We start from the raw sequence: 18148 nt of genomic DNA, 5'->3' as shown, positions 1-18148 counted from the left end.
ATGCATGCATTCTTTTAGCTGTCACCACTTGCATGGAGGTGAGCTAGGTTGTCAGCACAAGGAAGGTGCTCATGTAAAGGTAAATGTTCTCGAAAGCAACAAAAAATCACTTGGTGAAGATGGGAGCAACATTCAGCCAGCGGAGAACCCCGATCATTCCCTGCCTACAGCAGCCGTTTCAATAAAGTTGCGTTGGAATGAAATGGCAGCGCCCAGGAAGAAGAGCAGGCTGATGCCACTTGCCGCGAAGCAACTCTCCCAAAGTGTCTCCCTATCCATACCTAGTAAGATATTACTAAGGCTTTATCTAAACTTGGGGAAGGGCGGGTTAATTATGATGGCAGTGCGGTTACCGCAACGCTGTTACAGTGCCAGTGACTGGAGTTCAAATTTAAATTTTGTAAGTTAGTGGAATTGCCTGATTAAAGTGAACTTTATGTATGGTAATTAAAGACACAATACTGATTATTTTCATATTTCTATACTTTACATTTTGCATTGCCTTTTGTCTTTTAAACTATATATTCTTAATGCTGGTGTATTAGTTCGGCATTGGAAGAGGAGTCTCAGTTAACCGGAACATTTGCATATTCGACATCCACGATCCCTGTAGGTGCTGCTGGATAATGGGTATTCTACTGTATTAAACTTTTGAAAAAAACAGAGTTCAAATGGAATTAATTGCCTTGGTAAAGATCTGTGGTTTAGTGTTTAGTGGAGAGTGCTAGTGTAACTAACCTACAAGTAGTCCTTGACACTTGACCTAGGCAAGTTACGTCCACCCAAAATTTTTAAAAATCTTTATTAAAACTCCTGTAAAAGTACATATTTTGTATTAAAAGTCCCTGCTCCTTTCGGCAGCCGGATTTTTCCCATGGCAGCCCAACAGCCGAGTCCAAAGACTATTATATACAAGAAGTTCATCTGGGAAATGGGGAGCATTTTTATTGAAAGTACTGTGCTGTACATATCTTTACATTCTTCATGATAAATTCATTTGTTAAAAATCTTTTAAAAATTCTTTATGGTCTCGTTTAATCGTAATGGTGGGCAAACTTGACTTACGATCAATCCAAGTTGCGACCAATTTGTCGGTCCTAATTATGGTTGGAAGTCGGGGACCATCTGTACTCCATGAGGAAGGTAAATTTATTGCAGATATTTAAGCAAAATTAATGAGTTAAACGAGCACTTACCTGTGCAAAGTTTGATGATTATTATCTGAGCAATGGGAGTTGGTGAGTCAACATGAGATCCCATCTGTGCATGGGCAGCCATTCCTTTACAGCCCAGAAGGGAGAAGCCACTGAACTTAATGCACTAAATTAAACGAACCAACCATAACACGAACCTGGGAAGGGAGAGGTGGACACATCGATTCACCAACTCCCATTGGTCAAGTAATCATCAAACTTCACACAGGTAAGTGCTCATTTAATTCATTATTCTTTGGTTCACCATGATGAGAGTTTATAGCTCAGTGGCTTATCCACTTTGGGTGGTCCGACAGACCATAGTCAGTTCAATGGGTCCCCTTCCCCTGTGTCTTTTACTTTTTTTTTAAAAAAAACTTTATTTATTCGTTCAAAAAAAACAAATAATATGACATATACAGCAATTAAACATGAACATGAACATTTTTTAAATAAATATTTAAAAAAAGAAAAAGGGAAACCCCCCCCCCTTCAGCCAACTCTCCTCAGGAGAGCCATAAAAAAAGAAAGGATATTAAAAAAAGTTAAATATTCATATTAAAATCTAATCAATATAAATTGAAATGTAAATATTCTGAGTATAACAGCCACTTATTAATAAAAAAATTAAAATTATCATGCAAAAAGTATGTATTTTTTTCCATTATAAAACAATATTTACATTTAATGAAGTTATGGATAAAGAAAAATAAAATGATGGGTTCTAGGGATAAATTATTGGCTTTGACTCCATTGTATAATAATCAACTTATTTCTTTTTCAATACATAATCAAAGTTTATTGCATTGGAGATTTAAAGGTGTGAAAAATTTGGGAGATTGTTTTAAAGAGGGTAAGTTTTAATCTTTTAATCAGATGAGGGAAGATTTTGGTATTGATAAGAATTCTTTATTATCAAATTCGATCTTTGGTAAAACATATGTTTGGTGGAGAGGTGATTTTACCTAAAATTACTAAATTTGAGACTTCTCATGAAGGTACCAGAGAATGGTTATATTTCATTTATGTATCAAATATTACAGGATGGATCTAAAATTAAATGGGAAGTGGATATTGGTTTTATTTTTTCTGAAGAGGATTGGTTAGATATTTGTTATGATAGTGTAACTAGATTGATAAATGCATGTTATGCAATGATTAATTACAATTTTTTACATCAATTATATTTGACACCTGAAAAATTAAAAAAATATGGTTTTAATGAATCAGATTTGTGTTTTAGATGTGGTGATACGGTTGGAACTTTTTTTCATGCTGTTTGGTCATGTATACATATACAATCTTTTTGGAAGAAAATCCAATCGTTTTTAGAATATCTGTATAAGATTAAAATAGTTTTAGATCCAATAATATTTTTATTGGGTTGTTTGCAACCTCTGAAAGGCTTGGGATTAAATAAGCTTCCCCCGTGTCGTGTTCAATCCGCCGCGTGTAGGATGGAAGCCGTGAAACTCAGCCCCTTTGAGTTTAAAGGTTTATTTTAGAACCTACTAAAGGTTCTCTCATTGCTCCATTCCGCCTGGCAAAGGATATTCCATATAGGGACCTCAGCCCAGTAGAAACCTTTAGATTCGTGGCTATCCAACCTTCGCCACTGGCGTCTGACCTGATCTCCAGGTCCACCTTTCTGAGCTCGCTCCTCGCATAAGCCTGCAAGATATGGTCGATCCGCCATTCCAGGTTGGATCTGATCTCACTAGCTAGCCTCATGGGCCTGTCAAAGTGTCCCCTGTCTGCCTTAAGAGCAGATATTTTGTCCCTTTTCAGGAATCTATAATTTAGTGGGCCATGTTGTACCGCCGGGAAAGCTGCCACCAGTTTCCTAATCAATCTGGTCACCTTTCTTATGGAAGAACGACACTCTGTCATGAGCCCTCTGCAGGTAGTCCTGATCTCTAACGCTTTATCCTCTGGCAGAGTAAGTTTCATGTCTTCTGTATCAATAATGAAGCCGAGGAATTTTAACCTCTTGGTAGGCACCAACACTGATTTCTCAGGATGTATGAGAAACCCCACATGGCTTAATCTCAAGGTGACTGCTACTACCCTTTTTATTTCCTTGAATGATCTGCCCACAATAAGAGTATCGTCTAGGTAACCCATTACCATGTGCCCCTCTTTCCTGAGCTTGGCAAACACTGGCTTCAGTAACTTGGTAAATGGCCTGGGTGGTGAGCTCAGCCTTATACTACTATAGTTCTCCCTTCCAGGAAAATTTTAAGAACTTCCTGTCGGCAGATCTGCATATGTATATTATTCTCTCGAGGCCATGTAATAACCCTTATGTAACTTAGGAAACACAGAATATATGTTAGCCATTTTAAAATGTCTGTACAAAACCTATTTGTTAATATCCGATAGATCCAGTATCACTCTAGTGCTGCCATTTCCTTTGGGTCGCGTGAAGATGTTTGATACAAATATGTTTTTCATGGCGACAACATTCAATAACATTTTTCCTTTTTAACACCATGATCTCGGCAGATACAGTCTCCATTAGTTGCGGTCTATGCATATATGTATATCGACCCTTCCTCCTTATCGGAGGGGATTTCTGTGGGACAAATTTGATTTTATACCCCTTTACTCTCTGCCGAATAGAAACATCAGTGGTAATATTACACCATCTATTCTAGAATAGCGTTAATTGACCACCAACCTTTAAAGCCTTGTAATTATCAAGAGTATTCAACTGTAAATCCTCAACTCGCCTAGTCTGTGGGCTGGTGCATTCTGGGCCCATCTCTGCGAAGTACCTTGAGCGGGAAAATTCTGCCGCTGTCTCCATGGAGGGCGTTGCCCTAAAAAAGAACTGCTGGCTGTAGCCGCTTGGAGCGGGAAACCGCCTCGGATAACCCACTTAAATTCCCCTGCATACCTGCGATGGGGTGAAACATAACAGGTTCTCTTGCCTGTGCTCTCGAACCTCTGACCGCGCCAGCCGCTGCTCATTCAAATCTTTCACCTGTTTGCTGTGATGATCACCAGGTAGAAATTTCGTTACAGGGTTAGATGGTCTGCACCAATGAGCATATCTTACATTTAGTTTGGATTTGATCAGCTCCTTCTTGAAGGCATTCAGTTCATAGTTTGCATGGGATAACAACCCTAGAGCGTCTTGTTGGGTCTCCAATAAATCGTGTGAGAGCATTTGTGTGAATGACGTAATACCATTAACCAGTGACCCCTGTTGTCTTTGCAATTTCATGCCTTTTGCCCTTCAAATTATCCCATATTGAGGGGTTTACCTTAGGCACCTCCAACAGAGGGCAGTTAACAGGGCAGGGGTACTTTTTGATGGATTCTTCTAGTACCATCTCCTGAAAAGCATTCAACACCATATATGTTATAGACCCCACAATATCATCCTCTAGCTGCTGGCCGATACCCTTTGGTACTGCAAACTTAAAGGGAATAGCCGGTATGTTCTCCTCCTGACTGGCTTGAGCAGTGTATGGGAATTTGGGTGACTCGGCCTCCATATCTGGCCCTTCATCTTCTTCCCATGTATAATCATAAATGTCCTCTCCCTGCCCTGATGGCGTAGGAAACTTACTCACCATGGCCGTCACCAGTTCCTCCAATTTGTCCAGACGGCTTACAATTTTGTTGCTGGTCAAGGCCTCTGCTCTCTGGTAGGTCTTACTCTCGGGATGATTGAGTGGGTGCCCGTCGTGCAGAGATCACACCCTTCGGGCTTTTTCTGACTATTGCCCGTCGAGTGGGCAGCTTTGCTACACGACGCGTTAAGTTTGGCTCAGGTCCTACCTGCTCTTGTTCAGGGTACTCCCCCTCACTTGATACACTGAGGTCCAATTATCTCATGCAGCTCACCTCTTGCAGCGGCATAATGATATCCCTGCTAGCTTTTTGAGGCCCTGGTTTCCACAAAGCCAAGCCCGTGCAACCAGACTTGGACCCCACCTTCAGCGAAGGTAGATCTCTGTTGCCTGATCCCACCCCCAACGGAGGTAGATCGACCTTGCTGCTTCTCAGCTGGGACACAGCACTCCGGCAGGCCTGCTGGATTTTTGGCGCTAACGAAGCGCTACAGGGGGTCTTCCTGGAGGCCTTCATCCTCAGGCTCTTGCCGCTCTGCCTTTGCCCCAGCCCTGCATCGGGACGCGGGACCCTCTGCCGGCAGTTATAGAATTTGTACCGCTCCCCTCCTCTGGAGGGCTCAATTGGGGGTTTGATTCCATTTTGTGGATCGCACTCCTGTGATCTCCCTCAGGGCTCTGCTCCTGCAGGCCCACTAATTTAGTGCTTTTTTGGGATCGCTCTACTGCAATTCTCCACTGATTCAGCACTTTTGCTCCCGCACCAAAGACACATGCTGCTCCTCACAAGTCATCGGATGTAATGGCTGTGCATGCGCGGATGGGATCTCACTTTGGCGAACCAACGTACATTGTGAAGAATAATTTCAGCTAATGCTGTTTACACATTGGTAGATTGTGGATTTACATTGGATACTATTTGATATTTTCAGTTGTGGCAACTGGAGTGGGCAATAATTTATTCTTCAAGGAGAACAATATTTTTGTAATAGAGAAGATAGTGGTATGTATCACCCACCTTTTCATGGAAGCTAATTTTTTAAAATTGATGTTTGCAGCCAAGTGAAGAAAATTACAAATGCAGACTGCAGACTGGAGCTTCTTTGTGAATTGAAATGTTGCCCACCCAATGAATGACTTGAATTTGTGATGCTGGTTTCATAATCAAATTTAGTAACTAATTTGTTTATTGCAAAGTATCATAAATAGTAATTGTATGAATGATGAAGTAGTTTTAATGCTACTGTGGAGCATTCCTTCATTGCTTTAAACTTGGCTGATATTGGGGCATGTAATATTAGCTCCTTTCACACTTGCATCCTATTAAATTGGCTGTTCAGTGTCCTCGGATAGGAATAGGGATTTGACTTTTCACACTTGACCACTCCTAACTGGGACACTGAATGCTTTCACATTTACAAGGAGCCGTCCCCGAGGTTAGGACTGTTCTACCCTCTACTGATGATGTCATGACACATCGAGTGATGGTGAACCTGCCCTAAATCCTCATCAATGTATTGTGATCTTATATTTCAACAAAATTAATCATGCCTAACTATAACATAATTAAGCTTTATGTCTAGCACAGCATGAGCTCTTCAGCTCTTGTTGTGCCGACCTATGTAAACCTTCATAAGGGACTGTGGAAAAGTGCTAGCCATAAATAGCAATAGTGGACAATTTTTATGTGAGAAAATTGAAAATACTATCACACACAATATCAATATCGTGGGGTAAAAAATGATGGCAGACCTGCTCTTCCAGAATTCACTGCAGCAGAAAAAAGGCTGTATGCCCGGCTGCAGCAACAGAGCAGTTATGGAGGGATTTCTCTACTGCACGGCATCCTGGGAAGTGAGCTCCGCCATTGCTTTTCCCACGGTCTTTATAAATTGTGCGCTACAGCACTACCATCTTTCCCACGCTGTTTAAAAATTGTCTATCATTGCTATTTATTTCACCCTCTCTCCCCCCACTGCGATTTTCCTACGGCAAAGTTTATACCTTGATTTTAATTTTTTCTTCCTTCACATTCCTGCACTTCCCCAAAAACTGGGGTAATTTCAATCCCACAATGCAATTACCCGTTTCACACTTGCCTGATTGCAACGCCATCATCTGCAGACTCCGGGGATTGGACTAGGGTTTGAGGCTGTCAATCCCTGGCATGAGATGACGTCATCTGATGCAGGCGTTGATCTGATTTTGCTTTCACACAGCATGTTAAAGACCGATTGGTGGTTAATTCCTGGGACCAATTGCAAGTGTGAAAGGGGCTATTTATGCCTCATTTGACCATTGAGTCAAATTTGCATTAATTCATTGTCACAGTCACTGTTTTTTGAGGAAATTCACCAAAAGGTTGCTTTGACTCAGGAGTTTTTGACAAGAGAATGTTTTTGAAAATGATACCACCTCAAAATCTGTTTTTAATAACATTTGAGTTTTAGTGTTATTTTTTTCCTTGTGTTTTTGGAATTGATAACTTGGACTCAGCCAAGCAGTTGAATGAATAGGAGCGTGGATTAATTTTTCTTCAGAGATACAGCTGGGAGAATGATGCATGGCCTAATCCCAGTGCCAGAGCTGAGGTACCTGGTTCATTGTCAGTAGCCCCTTTTCCACTGACATCCCAGTTAATTGGTCGTGCAGTGTCCTGGGATAGGAAGCTGTTTGCTCTTTCCAGTGGCCACCTTAACTGGGACAATGACTGCTTTTTCACTGAACACACTCATTCCTGGGGATTGGAGTGTTCTATCTTCAACTGGAAACGGGTGACTTTCTGCTGTCTCTTTTCCACTGGTTTAATTGGCACACCAGCAAATGCTGGGGTTATAAGTAGGGGTAGAGGCTGTCAATACCCGGCGTGAAATGATGTTAACCATATTACGATATATAGCACAGAACAGGCCAGTTTGGCACTACTAGACCATGCCGGAACAAATCCCCACCCTCCTCGTCCCACTGACCAGCACCTGGTCCATACCCTCTAATCCTCTCCCCTCCATGTAATTATCCATCTTTCCTTAAATGTAAATAATGTCCCTGCTTCAACCACCTCCGCCGGAAGCTTATTCCACATCCCAACCACCCTTTGCGTGAAGAAATTTCCCCTCATGTTCCCCTTATAATTTTCCCCCTTCAATCTCAAACCATGGCCTCTGGTTTGAATATCCCCCACTCTTAATTGAAAAAGCCTATCCACGTTGACTCTCTCTGTCCCTTTTAAAATCTTGAACACCTCCATCAAATCCCCCCTCAATCTTCTACGCTCCAGAGAAAAAAGCCCCAGGCTGCTCAACCTTTCTCTGTAACTCAAACCCTGACATCCTGTCAACATTCTCATGAACCTTCTCTGCGCTCTCTCTATTTTGTTTATATCCTTCCTATAATTTGGTGACCAAAACTGCTCAGAGTATTCCAAATTTGGCCTCACCAATGCTTTGTACAATTTCATCATAAGATCCCAACTCTTGAAGCTGGTGTGCTGACCGTTTTTCCACTGGACCCTGTCCCAGTTAATTCCTGGGACAATGTGCCAGTGAAAAAGCAGCTAGTTTTTAACCCAAGGCCTCCACTTTGGAGGTACATTTTTTTGAATGTCAGATGATTATGAAAAGTGGTGTGATCATCCTCTGAAACACGTTTGCACAATCTATTTGTTTTTATATCTGTGACCTTTTTCAGTATATAATGAAAAATTGTGCATTAAATGTGACCCCTGTTGACATCTTGAACATTTCAACAAAAGCATTCATTTTTCTATTGGATTCTGTTCTTGTGCAACTGCAGTTGTCTAGTTTTGTTCAAGAGAAGTCCTTGTATCTTGCAGTTCAAGGGAAAACAAATGTTCACTGAAGGTTTGATCATTGCACTTGCGATATTTGTATAATTGAATTACATCACATAACATTCATTTAATGAACCTCGAATTACAGCACTGTACAAACAGGCCCTTTGGCCCTCGAAGTTGTGCCAATCTATATATATTCCCACCAAAATAAATAAATAAATTGAAAATCTTAACCCTTCCTACCTTGTGATCCTCGATTTTCCTTTCATCTGTGTGCCTGTCTAAGAATCTCTTAAATGCCCCAAATGTTTCAGCCTCAACCACCATCCCTGGCTAGGCATTCCAGGCATCCACAAGTCTCTTTATTTAAAAAAAAAACTACCTCCGATATCTCCCTTAAACTTTCCTCCCTTACTTTGTAGAGATGTCTCCTGGTATTTTCCTTTGGGCAATGGATGGAATCTGTACTATAAATATGTTGTGTTTTTTGTACACTTTAAGTAGCTAGTGAGTTTGGATAGACTTTGCTGCAAAATTTTCATTTGTTGCATTATGCCCCTGGTTATAGAAAATGGTTAGATTCTGGAGCCAGTTCCAGTGTTGCAGTAAATCTGATTTTTCTACAGTGTTCTGTAGTGTGAAGTCCAGCCGACCAATATTTATGCTGGTACTGTAATAGGTGAGGATCTGTAAAGTTTTAAACTTCAAGCAAAAGGGATGGTGAGTTTTTACTTTTTTATTTTAATGCTGTAGAATTTAATTCAGATTATTTTCAATTCAGTAGCTTTTTAACATCTCCGTCTATACTAAAAACAAAAATTGCTCATTATCTATACAGTGATGGTAATGTTAAGTTACTGAATGAGCATCCACAGACTTGAATCAGGGTAGTGTACCAGCACTGCGGTGTTGCGAGTCAAATGAATCCAGGTTCAATTATGATCTCCAGTGCTTTAAGTGTGCAGTTTGTATGTTGGCTGTATGAGCACTTGGGTTTTCTTCCACATGGCAAAGATGTACTACTTGGGTTATTTGGCGACTGTAAATTGCTTAATGCAATGGGTAGAAGAAGAGTGTGAACAGGAAATGGAGGGAAGGAGTTGGTAATGGGCATATGTAAGAGAAAAATATTGAAAAATTATGTGGGAGAATAGGAACTGACATGGACACAACAAATTGAATGGCCTTCTGTATCTTAATACAAGTTCATGTTTATTGTCACATGTGGTGAGAAAGTTTGTTTTGTGAGCAGTCCAACTCATTCCATACATAGTACAGTAAGTAAAATCAACAAAGTGCAAAGTTAGAGAGAGATCAGTTAGTACAGAATAAAGGCAACATTGAGATTCATGTGAGATTCATTCACTGTTTGCCGACAGTGGAAAAGAAACTGCTTTAATCTGGTTGCCTGTGATCACACGTGTGAATCTTCTTCCCTCTGGGAGGAGGGTGAAGAGTGAAATGAGTCTTTTCCAAGCAGAGGGAAGTAAAGATGTAGGTGATGGCAAGGGAGGAGATTTGTGTAATAGTCTGAGTTGTGTTAACAATGTTCCTTTATCTGTAGAAGTTGTTGAGAGAGACAGGTGATATGACAAATATCCACAGGCCTCACAGAGTAGAGGCACTTTCTTGGCCAACACAACAACTTGAATAGACCAAGATGGGTCTCCGGCGATGTTTATGCGTAGAAATTTGAAGCTTCCTGCAAACTCCACTTCGACGTGGTCGATGTGTATAGAAGAATGACCTTTTCCCTCTTTGGGGTCAGGAAGATGGCATGTGCAGTGCACCTGTTGTCACAATAGGTAAATTGGAGTGAGACAAGGCTGGCTGAGAATCTGAGTTAATGTGAACCATGATCGGCCTCTTGAAGTACTCAGTGATGGTGGATGTCAGAGCCACTGTCCACCAGTTATTTAGACCATCATTACATTCCTCTTTGTACCAGAATAATGGTGGCTATTTTTTAAGCACGGGTGTACTACTTAGTGCAGCAACAAGAGATTAAAGATATCTGTGAACAATCCTGGTTTACGCAGGCTCAAAGAACGTCCAAGGACTCAGAATATAACTACAGGAGTAGGCCATGCAGCCCTTCAATCCTGCACCACTATTCAATAAGATCATGGCAGGTCATGCAACCTCAATATCCTGTTGCTGCTTTATCTCCATACCCTTGATCCCTTTAGGTATTAAGGGTATGGAGGGCTTCATCCAACTTTCTTTTGAATACATTGGATGAACTGGCCTCAACAACTTGTGAAAGTGAGTTCCACAATTTGAAAATCTGAGGGGAACAATTTTTCCCCCCCTTACCTCAGTCATGGGTCCAGGAGTGGGATTGAACTGTCAGCGTATTGTGTGGCAGGTGACGGATAGTGTTGAGGTCTCTGGTGGAATAGGAAATACGCTGATGGAATTTTAGTAGCAATTCTTTGGTTGGCTGAAGTCACAGGTATTGAAAAACTTTCCAGATGCTTCATTTCGAGGTCGTTGATGGAAGGGAATATTTCATGTAGTGCTAATTTTACATTTTGTCTGAGGTGGGATGTAGACTGTTGTCCGTGTAGGGTTAGGGTGAGGGTTAAGCAAGCTCTTCAGTCAAGTACTGCAGGCCCTGGGTGCAGGTGCTCATGATAGCACTATCAATAAGGAAATGGACACCTCAGTCTTTTGCCTCCTGAGGACACGGTCTGGAGTGGAAGGTGTGAGCCATGTTTCAGTGAAACAGAGCACACAGCAGTCCTTGTTCTCTTCGAAAGGCAAGTCTTGCTTTAAGTTCATCCAGCTTGTTTCCAGTGGCTTTAATGTTTCTCAGAAGTATGGGAGGGAAATGGGAAGATGAAACCATGTTGTTTCAATCTCGCCTGCAGACCAGTGCATGTGTCCCATTTTCTAGAAGGATGACTGCTTCCAGATGAGCCTTGGAGTTGATAAGTAGTCAGTTCCCGCAACTAGGTCGACGTGTGAGTCATATCCGTGGGTTAGGTCACAGAATTGGGTGCTCTGGTGAGGCCTGGGACGTCAGCAACAGCGGACAGATGAACTCCGTCGTCTGCAAGTGCTCTGGTGGGGCTTGGGAAGTTGCCGTTAGCAGGTGGTTAGGGCCTACTATCCGCGAGTCTAGTCCCCGAAACAGATGGAAGATCTGTATGAGGCTCCAGGGAGTTGGGCAGAAAGAGAATGAGAAATGTGGGTACTTGTAAAATATAGTTTAAAAAACATATCTGAAAAAGAGAGGCTGGCACTAAAATAGCAGACTCAGTACTGTAGATGTGCCATAAATCCAGTCTGTTTCACCATAATCCTTCAGGTAATATTGTTTGTTTTGATTTGGTTTAGCTGTATGTGACTTCCACACACCAATTGTGTTTCTTTTTCAATTTGTGGTGGTTAGGGATGGATAGGAGGCGCGCGGTGTTGCCAGTGATGTCCATGTGATATTTTTAAGAGAGAAAAACTGACAAAACTGAATATCAATGCTGGTATAGTTTAAGGAGATAGAATGGTATTTCTACAACGCACCTTTAGACTGCTGCTCAGGCTTGAAGTCGTGGCTTTATGAAGCAATTTGCCACATTCGAAAAGGCTTCAAAAAGGTTTAGGAGAAGTTGAAAATGGCATTGCTTGGATTAAGGCTTGTTTTTTGAGGCAAAGTTAAATGAGCTTAATTGTATGTTTGAATGTTTGCAATCAATAGTGACCAAAATGGAAAATCAGTCAAATTTGATATTCAGTGGGGGTTATCTCTGATTTCTCAAATTATTCTTTGCTCTTTACAGGGATAGCAGCAGTGATAGTGATTCCAGCTCATCCAGCAGCAGCAGTGAGAGTGATTCCAGCTCATCCAGCAGCAGTTCAAGCAATTCAAGTGGAAGTAGCAGTACGAGTAGCAGCAGCGGCAGCGGGAGTTCCGGAAGCAGTAGTGGGAGTTCCTCTTCAAGTCTGAAGGAAAAAGGAGGCAGATCACCAAGGAATACCAGTAGGAGAAAAGAGGAAAGACTCACAGATAGGAGAGAGAAAACCTCCTCGCATGGGGACCACCGAATGAGGTCATCCGATCGAGACAGAAGGGATGAAAAGCCAGCCATCAGAGAAGAAAGGCGTTCAGATATCAAGCGATCAAGCAGGTCAAAGGAAAGAAGGCCAGACAGTGACAGAAGACATCATTCTCCAGAATATACTTGGAAAGAACTTTCAAGAAGTCAAAGTCCTCAAGAGGATATTAGGCAAAGATATAGTCCAGATTCAAGGAGCAAAATTGGGGATGACAAGAGCAGAAGACACCGACAAAAATCTAATAGCTCTTCTCCCAGACCACAAAGAAGGGAGTACAGGTCCAGTTCCAGAAGCCCTCGCCGGTCATCAAGGAAAGAGGCGACTACTTCAAAATATAGCCATAGATCAGAAAAGGCTGATAGCCACAAAAGAAGTCCGGAGAGCAGGGGCAGGAGGAGTCCGGAGAGCAGGGGCAGGAGGAGTCCGGAGAGCCGGGGCAGGAGGAGTCCGGAGAGCCGGGGCAGGAGGAGTCCGGAGAGCCGGGGCAGGAGGAGTCCGGAGAGCCGGGGCAGGAGGAGTCCGGAGACCAGGGGCAGGAGGAGTCCGGAGAGCAGGGGCAGGAGGAGTCCGGAGAGCAGGGGCAGGAGGAGTCCGGAGATCAGAGGCAGGAGGAGTCCGGAGAGCAGGGGCAGGAGGAGTCCGGAGACCCGGGGCAGGAGGAGTCCGGAGACCCGGGGCAGGAGGAGTCCGGAGACCCGGGGCAGGAGGAGTCCGGAGACCCGGGGCAGGAGGAGTCCGGAGACCCGGGGCAGGAGGAGTCCGGAGACCAGGGGCAGGAGGAGTCCGGAGAGCCGGGGCAGGAGGAGTCCGGAGAGCCGGGGCAGGAGGAGTCCGGAGAGCCGGGGCAGGAGGAGTCCGGAGACCAGGGGCAGGAGGAGTCCGGAGAGCCGGGGCAGGAGGAGTCCGGAGAGCCGGGGCAGGAGGAGTCCAGAAAGCCGGGGCAGGAGGAGTCCGGAGACCCGGGGCAGGAGGAGTCCGGAGACCCGGGGCAGGAGGAGTCCGGAGAGCCGGGGCAGGAGGAGTCCGGAGAGCCGGGGCAGGAGGAGTCCGGAGAGCCGGGGCAGGAGGAGTCCGGAGAGCCGGGGCAGGAGGAGTCCGGAGAGCCGGGGCAGGAGGAGTCCGGAGAGCCGGGGCAGGAGGAGTCCGGAGAGCCGGGGCAGGAGGAGTCCGGAGAGCCGGGGCAGGAGGAGTCCGGAGAGCCGGGGCAGGAGTCCAGAGAGCCGGGGCAGGAGGAGTCCGGAGAGCCGGGGCAGGAGAATGTCGAAGGAAAATGATTCATTCAGTAACAGACGAAGTTTGCAGGTAGAAGAAAGTACGTATCGAGCACACTCAAGAAGTTGCAGTCCTTCAAAGTCAAGACTTGATTCAAAGGAGAAAGCAAGAGATGGTCAACATCGAAGATCAAGGAGTTCATCTTGTAGTCCTCACAAGGAAGATAAAAGTTCCAAGAGTCCTGATTCCCATTCTTCAAATGAAAGGGTCAAATCCCAAAAAAGTAACAAAATAGAAGAATCTGAATCAAGAAGGAAAGAAGAATGCATTGTGACTCAAGGAAGGGGAAATACTTCTGAAAGTCCAGACAGTCATGAGCCAAGTGTCAAATCGCCAACAGATAGAAAACAGCCCACAGTGAGCTCTGTTGGAGAATATTCCCGAAATATCAGTCCTGAAAGTACAAATCAAGACTCCCCAAGTCTCTCAACCAGAAGTAGAGGTGATGATCGTGAACGTATTCCTCTTACACCACAACAACAACCTGATGTTTCACCATCTTCAAGTACAATAGAAACACTGAAATCACAGACAGAAAGTCCCATATCAACACATAATGAAATTTCTGATTTTCAGAAAAGCATTATGCTGCAACCAGATTGTCTGGAAGAAAGTAAAACACATGCGGACCAGGAAGAATCCAGTCAAGAGCCAAGTCCTGATCAAGGTAAAGAAAATTGGGCTGAGACCATACATTCTACAAGCAATAGAACTCTAACTCATTCTTCTACAAGTTCTGGGAAAGATTTACCTGAAAATATGAACAACAAAGAATCAAAAATTAATGTTCTTGATGCAGAGAAAAGTAAAAAAGATAGTAGAAATTCTTCGAAAATTTCCAGGCAAAGATCATCCAGCACATCATCTTCCTCTTCTTCTTCTTCATCATCCTCTTCCTCTACCAGTTCCTCATCTTCTTCATCATCCTCATCTTCATCCAGTGAAGAAGATACAAATGATCAGCCTTGCTCTGATTCAGAGCAGATGGCATCACTTCGTGGTCTTCAAAAGAAAGGATCTATTTCAGAGACATCGCCAACTCCTGCAATTGCTAACAGTAGGAGAGCAAGCCCTGTTGGTAAAGAAGAAGAGATTGAACATTTTCAGAGTTCAGTTGAAAAAAGTATGCTTTGCCCTGCAGATAGTTCTGGAAAAATCCCTATTCGGAGTCATAGTCCTTTGCAAGAACAATCCCAGTTCCCAACTTCGTGTGATGGAGTTTGCAGAAATCAATTACCAGAAAAGGAAATACAAAGTCCTGATGGAGTATCTTCCAGTGGGAAAAAACATGAATCTGACACATCAGAATCTTCCCCAGTTCGGGTAACACCCAGTAGAATATCTTTGTCAGATGCTGAACAAATAGATGAAAGGATCTGTCAAAAAGTAAGTCCTGAAAATAAAGAACCTGACAGTACTTTGTCATCTGATTCAACAGGTGACAAGGATCTGCAAACTGTTGAAAGCTCTGAAGTGGAAAATTCAAGTGTCCAAAGTCCACATATATCCAGTCAAAGACCACAGAGCCCCATTTTAGAAAGCAACGATGGAAAAGAACCAAAGTATCCTCGGAGAAAGAGGCAACGATCATCTTCCTCTGAGAGGAGAGATGGTTTTGGATCCAGATCTGAGAGTCCTGGTGCACCACCTCGTAAGATAAAATCCAAGTCGTGCAGTCCGGTTTCGAGTTTAAGAAAGCTGTCAAGTCGTTCTCGGTCGTCTTCACCCAAAGAACAAGATAAAGAGAGCAAAAAGTCAAGGGACAAGTCAGGTATAGTTACTTTGGATATATAATTGAGTACCTTACGCTTACTGAAAATTTATTCCCCAGAAGTAATCGGCTCAAATTTGCTTTTACATTTTCAGCATTAATTGTGCACGAGACATCTAGATAGAACTTATTTTGGCACCATGTAAATAAAGTAAATGTTATCCTTCAGGAATCAATTAAAAAATGAAATCATTTAACCCAGTGGTTTTCAGCCTTTTTCTTTCCATTCACTTACCACTTTAAGTGTTCCCTATGCCATCGGTGCTCTGTGATTAGTAAGGGATTGCTTAAGGTGGTATGTGAATGGAAAGAAAAAGTTTGTAAACCACGGTTTTAATCATACCTAATTGGCTCATTATGTGCATGGTTTCGTAACTCCAAAGGAAATGGGCTAATGACAATTTTTCTCAAGGAAAATATTTCAGTAACAATTGTGTCTCGAGCAGAGGTTCTCAACCTTCCCTTCCTACTCACAGACCACCTTAAGCAATCCCTCACTCATCACAGAGCACTGATGGCATAGTTCAAGTGGTCTATGAGTGGAAAGAAAAAGGTTGAGAACCACTAATTTAGCCATTTGTATTTAAATGTTATAAGCCACAGGATCTGCTTTGGACATTTGACTCTTTGTATTTAACATTCATGGCATTTACACATCTGTTTGAAGTATTAATTGTGAATGGCTGTTTTATTTGGAAATGTGTTAAATTGTAACTGCACTTTGAACTTTTCGTTGACTCTGAAAGCTTTGTTGTTTGAAATTAAACATTGGAAACATTGAATTCAAGTTTATTTATAATCTAATTGTGACAGTAAACCCAACAAAAAAATGTTCTTCAGTTGATGGTGCAAACACACATAAAGGCATAATGCACGAACAAACTATACAGAGACACAGGACCTACGTATGTGTCTTATATACATATACTATATTAAAAATAAATAGTAGAATTATGGGGAGTTGTTTTAGCTGTTGAGCAGTCCCACTGTCTATAGGAAGAAGCTGCTCCTCAGCCTGATACATCTGGCTCGAATACTTCTGTATTTCTTTTCGAACAACAGTTGCTGCAGGATGCTGTGTGTGGGATGTAGGGAGATTTTTGCGAGCTCTCTATAAACTATGATGGCAGTAAATCACATCAATGTGGGGGAGGGAGACCCCAGTGGTCCTCTTTGTCACATTTGTAGACCTGCAGATGATCCGATGCAGCCGGCCAGGACACTCTTGATAGAGCTTCTGCAGAAAATGGACCATAATGGTGGCTGATGGCATTGCCTGTCTCAGCCTTCTAAGGAAGTGCAGTCACTGTTGTGCCTTCCTGACAAGGGAGGAGATGTTGTGTCCAGGAATGGTTACATCTTAAGTGGAGAGCACCACTCTCTCCTCTACCAAGTTATTAATGCCCACTATGGGTTGTCATCTCTGGTCCTCCTGAAGTCCACAATCTTCCCCTTTGCCTTGTCCACGTTGAGTCTTGGGTTGATCTTCTTTGACCATTTCATGAAATTTTCAACCTCTTCTTTGTATATTGTGAATCAAGTTTGTTGATAAGGCATGTCACCTGGAAACTAGATGACTCAATTGGAGCTGGATCTGGCGTAGTAGTCATGGGTCTGCAGCGTGGAGCGGAGTGGCTAAGCACTGTGTTCTGGGGTGCACCAGTGTTCAGTGTAATGAGGGTCAACATTCTACTGCCAACCAGGACAGACAGTGGTCTTTCTGTTAGGAAGTCCAGAACCCAGTTACAGAGAAAGATGTTGAGTCTCAGTGAGGACGGTTTCTTGACTAGCCTCTGGGTATGATTGTACGCTAGGTATAATGTTGTGGCCATCAAGGAGTCATGGCTAAAACTTGGATGTCATTGGGAGCTGAATGTCCAAGGATACAGTGTGTTGAAAGAATAGACAGGTAAGCAGAGGCTCTGTTGGTAACATATAACATTAAATCATTAGAAAGAAGGGACATTAGATCAGAAGATATAGAATCATTGTTCATTTACAAAATAGCAGGGGTAAAAAGACACTGTTTACAGTTATATACAGACCTCCAACCAGTAGCTGGGATGTTGACAACAAATAGGAAAAGCCTAACATAAGGACAATGGGGGGATTTTAACGTGCAAGTGGATTGGGGAAACCAGGTTGGTTTTCAAGAGAGTATTTGTCGAATGCCAATGAGCTCAGAGTAAAGGAACCATTGGGGGCAGTGATCATGATCAATTCAATTTGAGATTTAACAAGGAGAAAGTGGAGTAAAGTGAATGACTATGGCATGAGAGAGAAACAGGTCAAAGTATATTTGAAGGAGCATCAGTAGTAGCAATGGATGGAGTTTCTGCAAGAAATGAGGAAGGTGCAGTATAAGTAAATAGCTAAAAAAAATGATTCAAGTGGAAAAATTTCATAACCGCTGCTGACTAGGGAAGACAAAGCCATCATAAAAGCAAATGAGAGCAAAAATTAGTGGGAAAATAGAGGA

The 18148-nt window shown here is 42.8% G+C and overlaps 1 protein-coding gene across 1 annotated transcript in view; it reads left to right on the top strand.

Moving 5' to 3' along the window:
* The window catches only part of cwc22 (CWC22 spliceosome associated protein homolog), a 118769-nt gene that overhangs the window by 34499 nt on the left and 66122 nt on the right, over positions 1 to 18148 (top strand). The window contains exon 2 of the mRNA XM_069935864.1: positions 12350 to 15669. Coding sequence (XP_069791965.1) covers positions 12350 to 15669 — 3320 coding nt within the window. The remainder of the gene's footprint in view (positions 1 to 12349; positions 15670 to 18148) is intronic.

The sequence above is a fragment of the Narcine bancroftii genome, chromosome 4 (assembly GCF_036971445.1).
Source record: "Narcine bancroftii isolate sNarBan1 chromosome 4, sNarBan1.hap1, whole genome shotgun sequence".
Taxonomy (NCBI): Eukaryota; Metazoa; Chordata; class Chondrichthyes; order Torpediniformes; family Narcinidae; genus Narcine; species Narcine bancroftii.
This window is presented reverse-complemented; position numbering and strand designations above follow the sequence as displayed.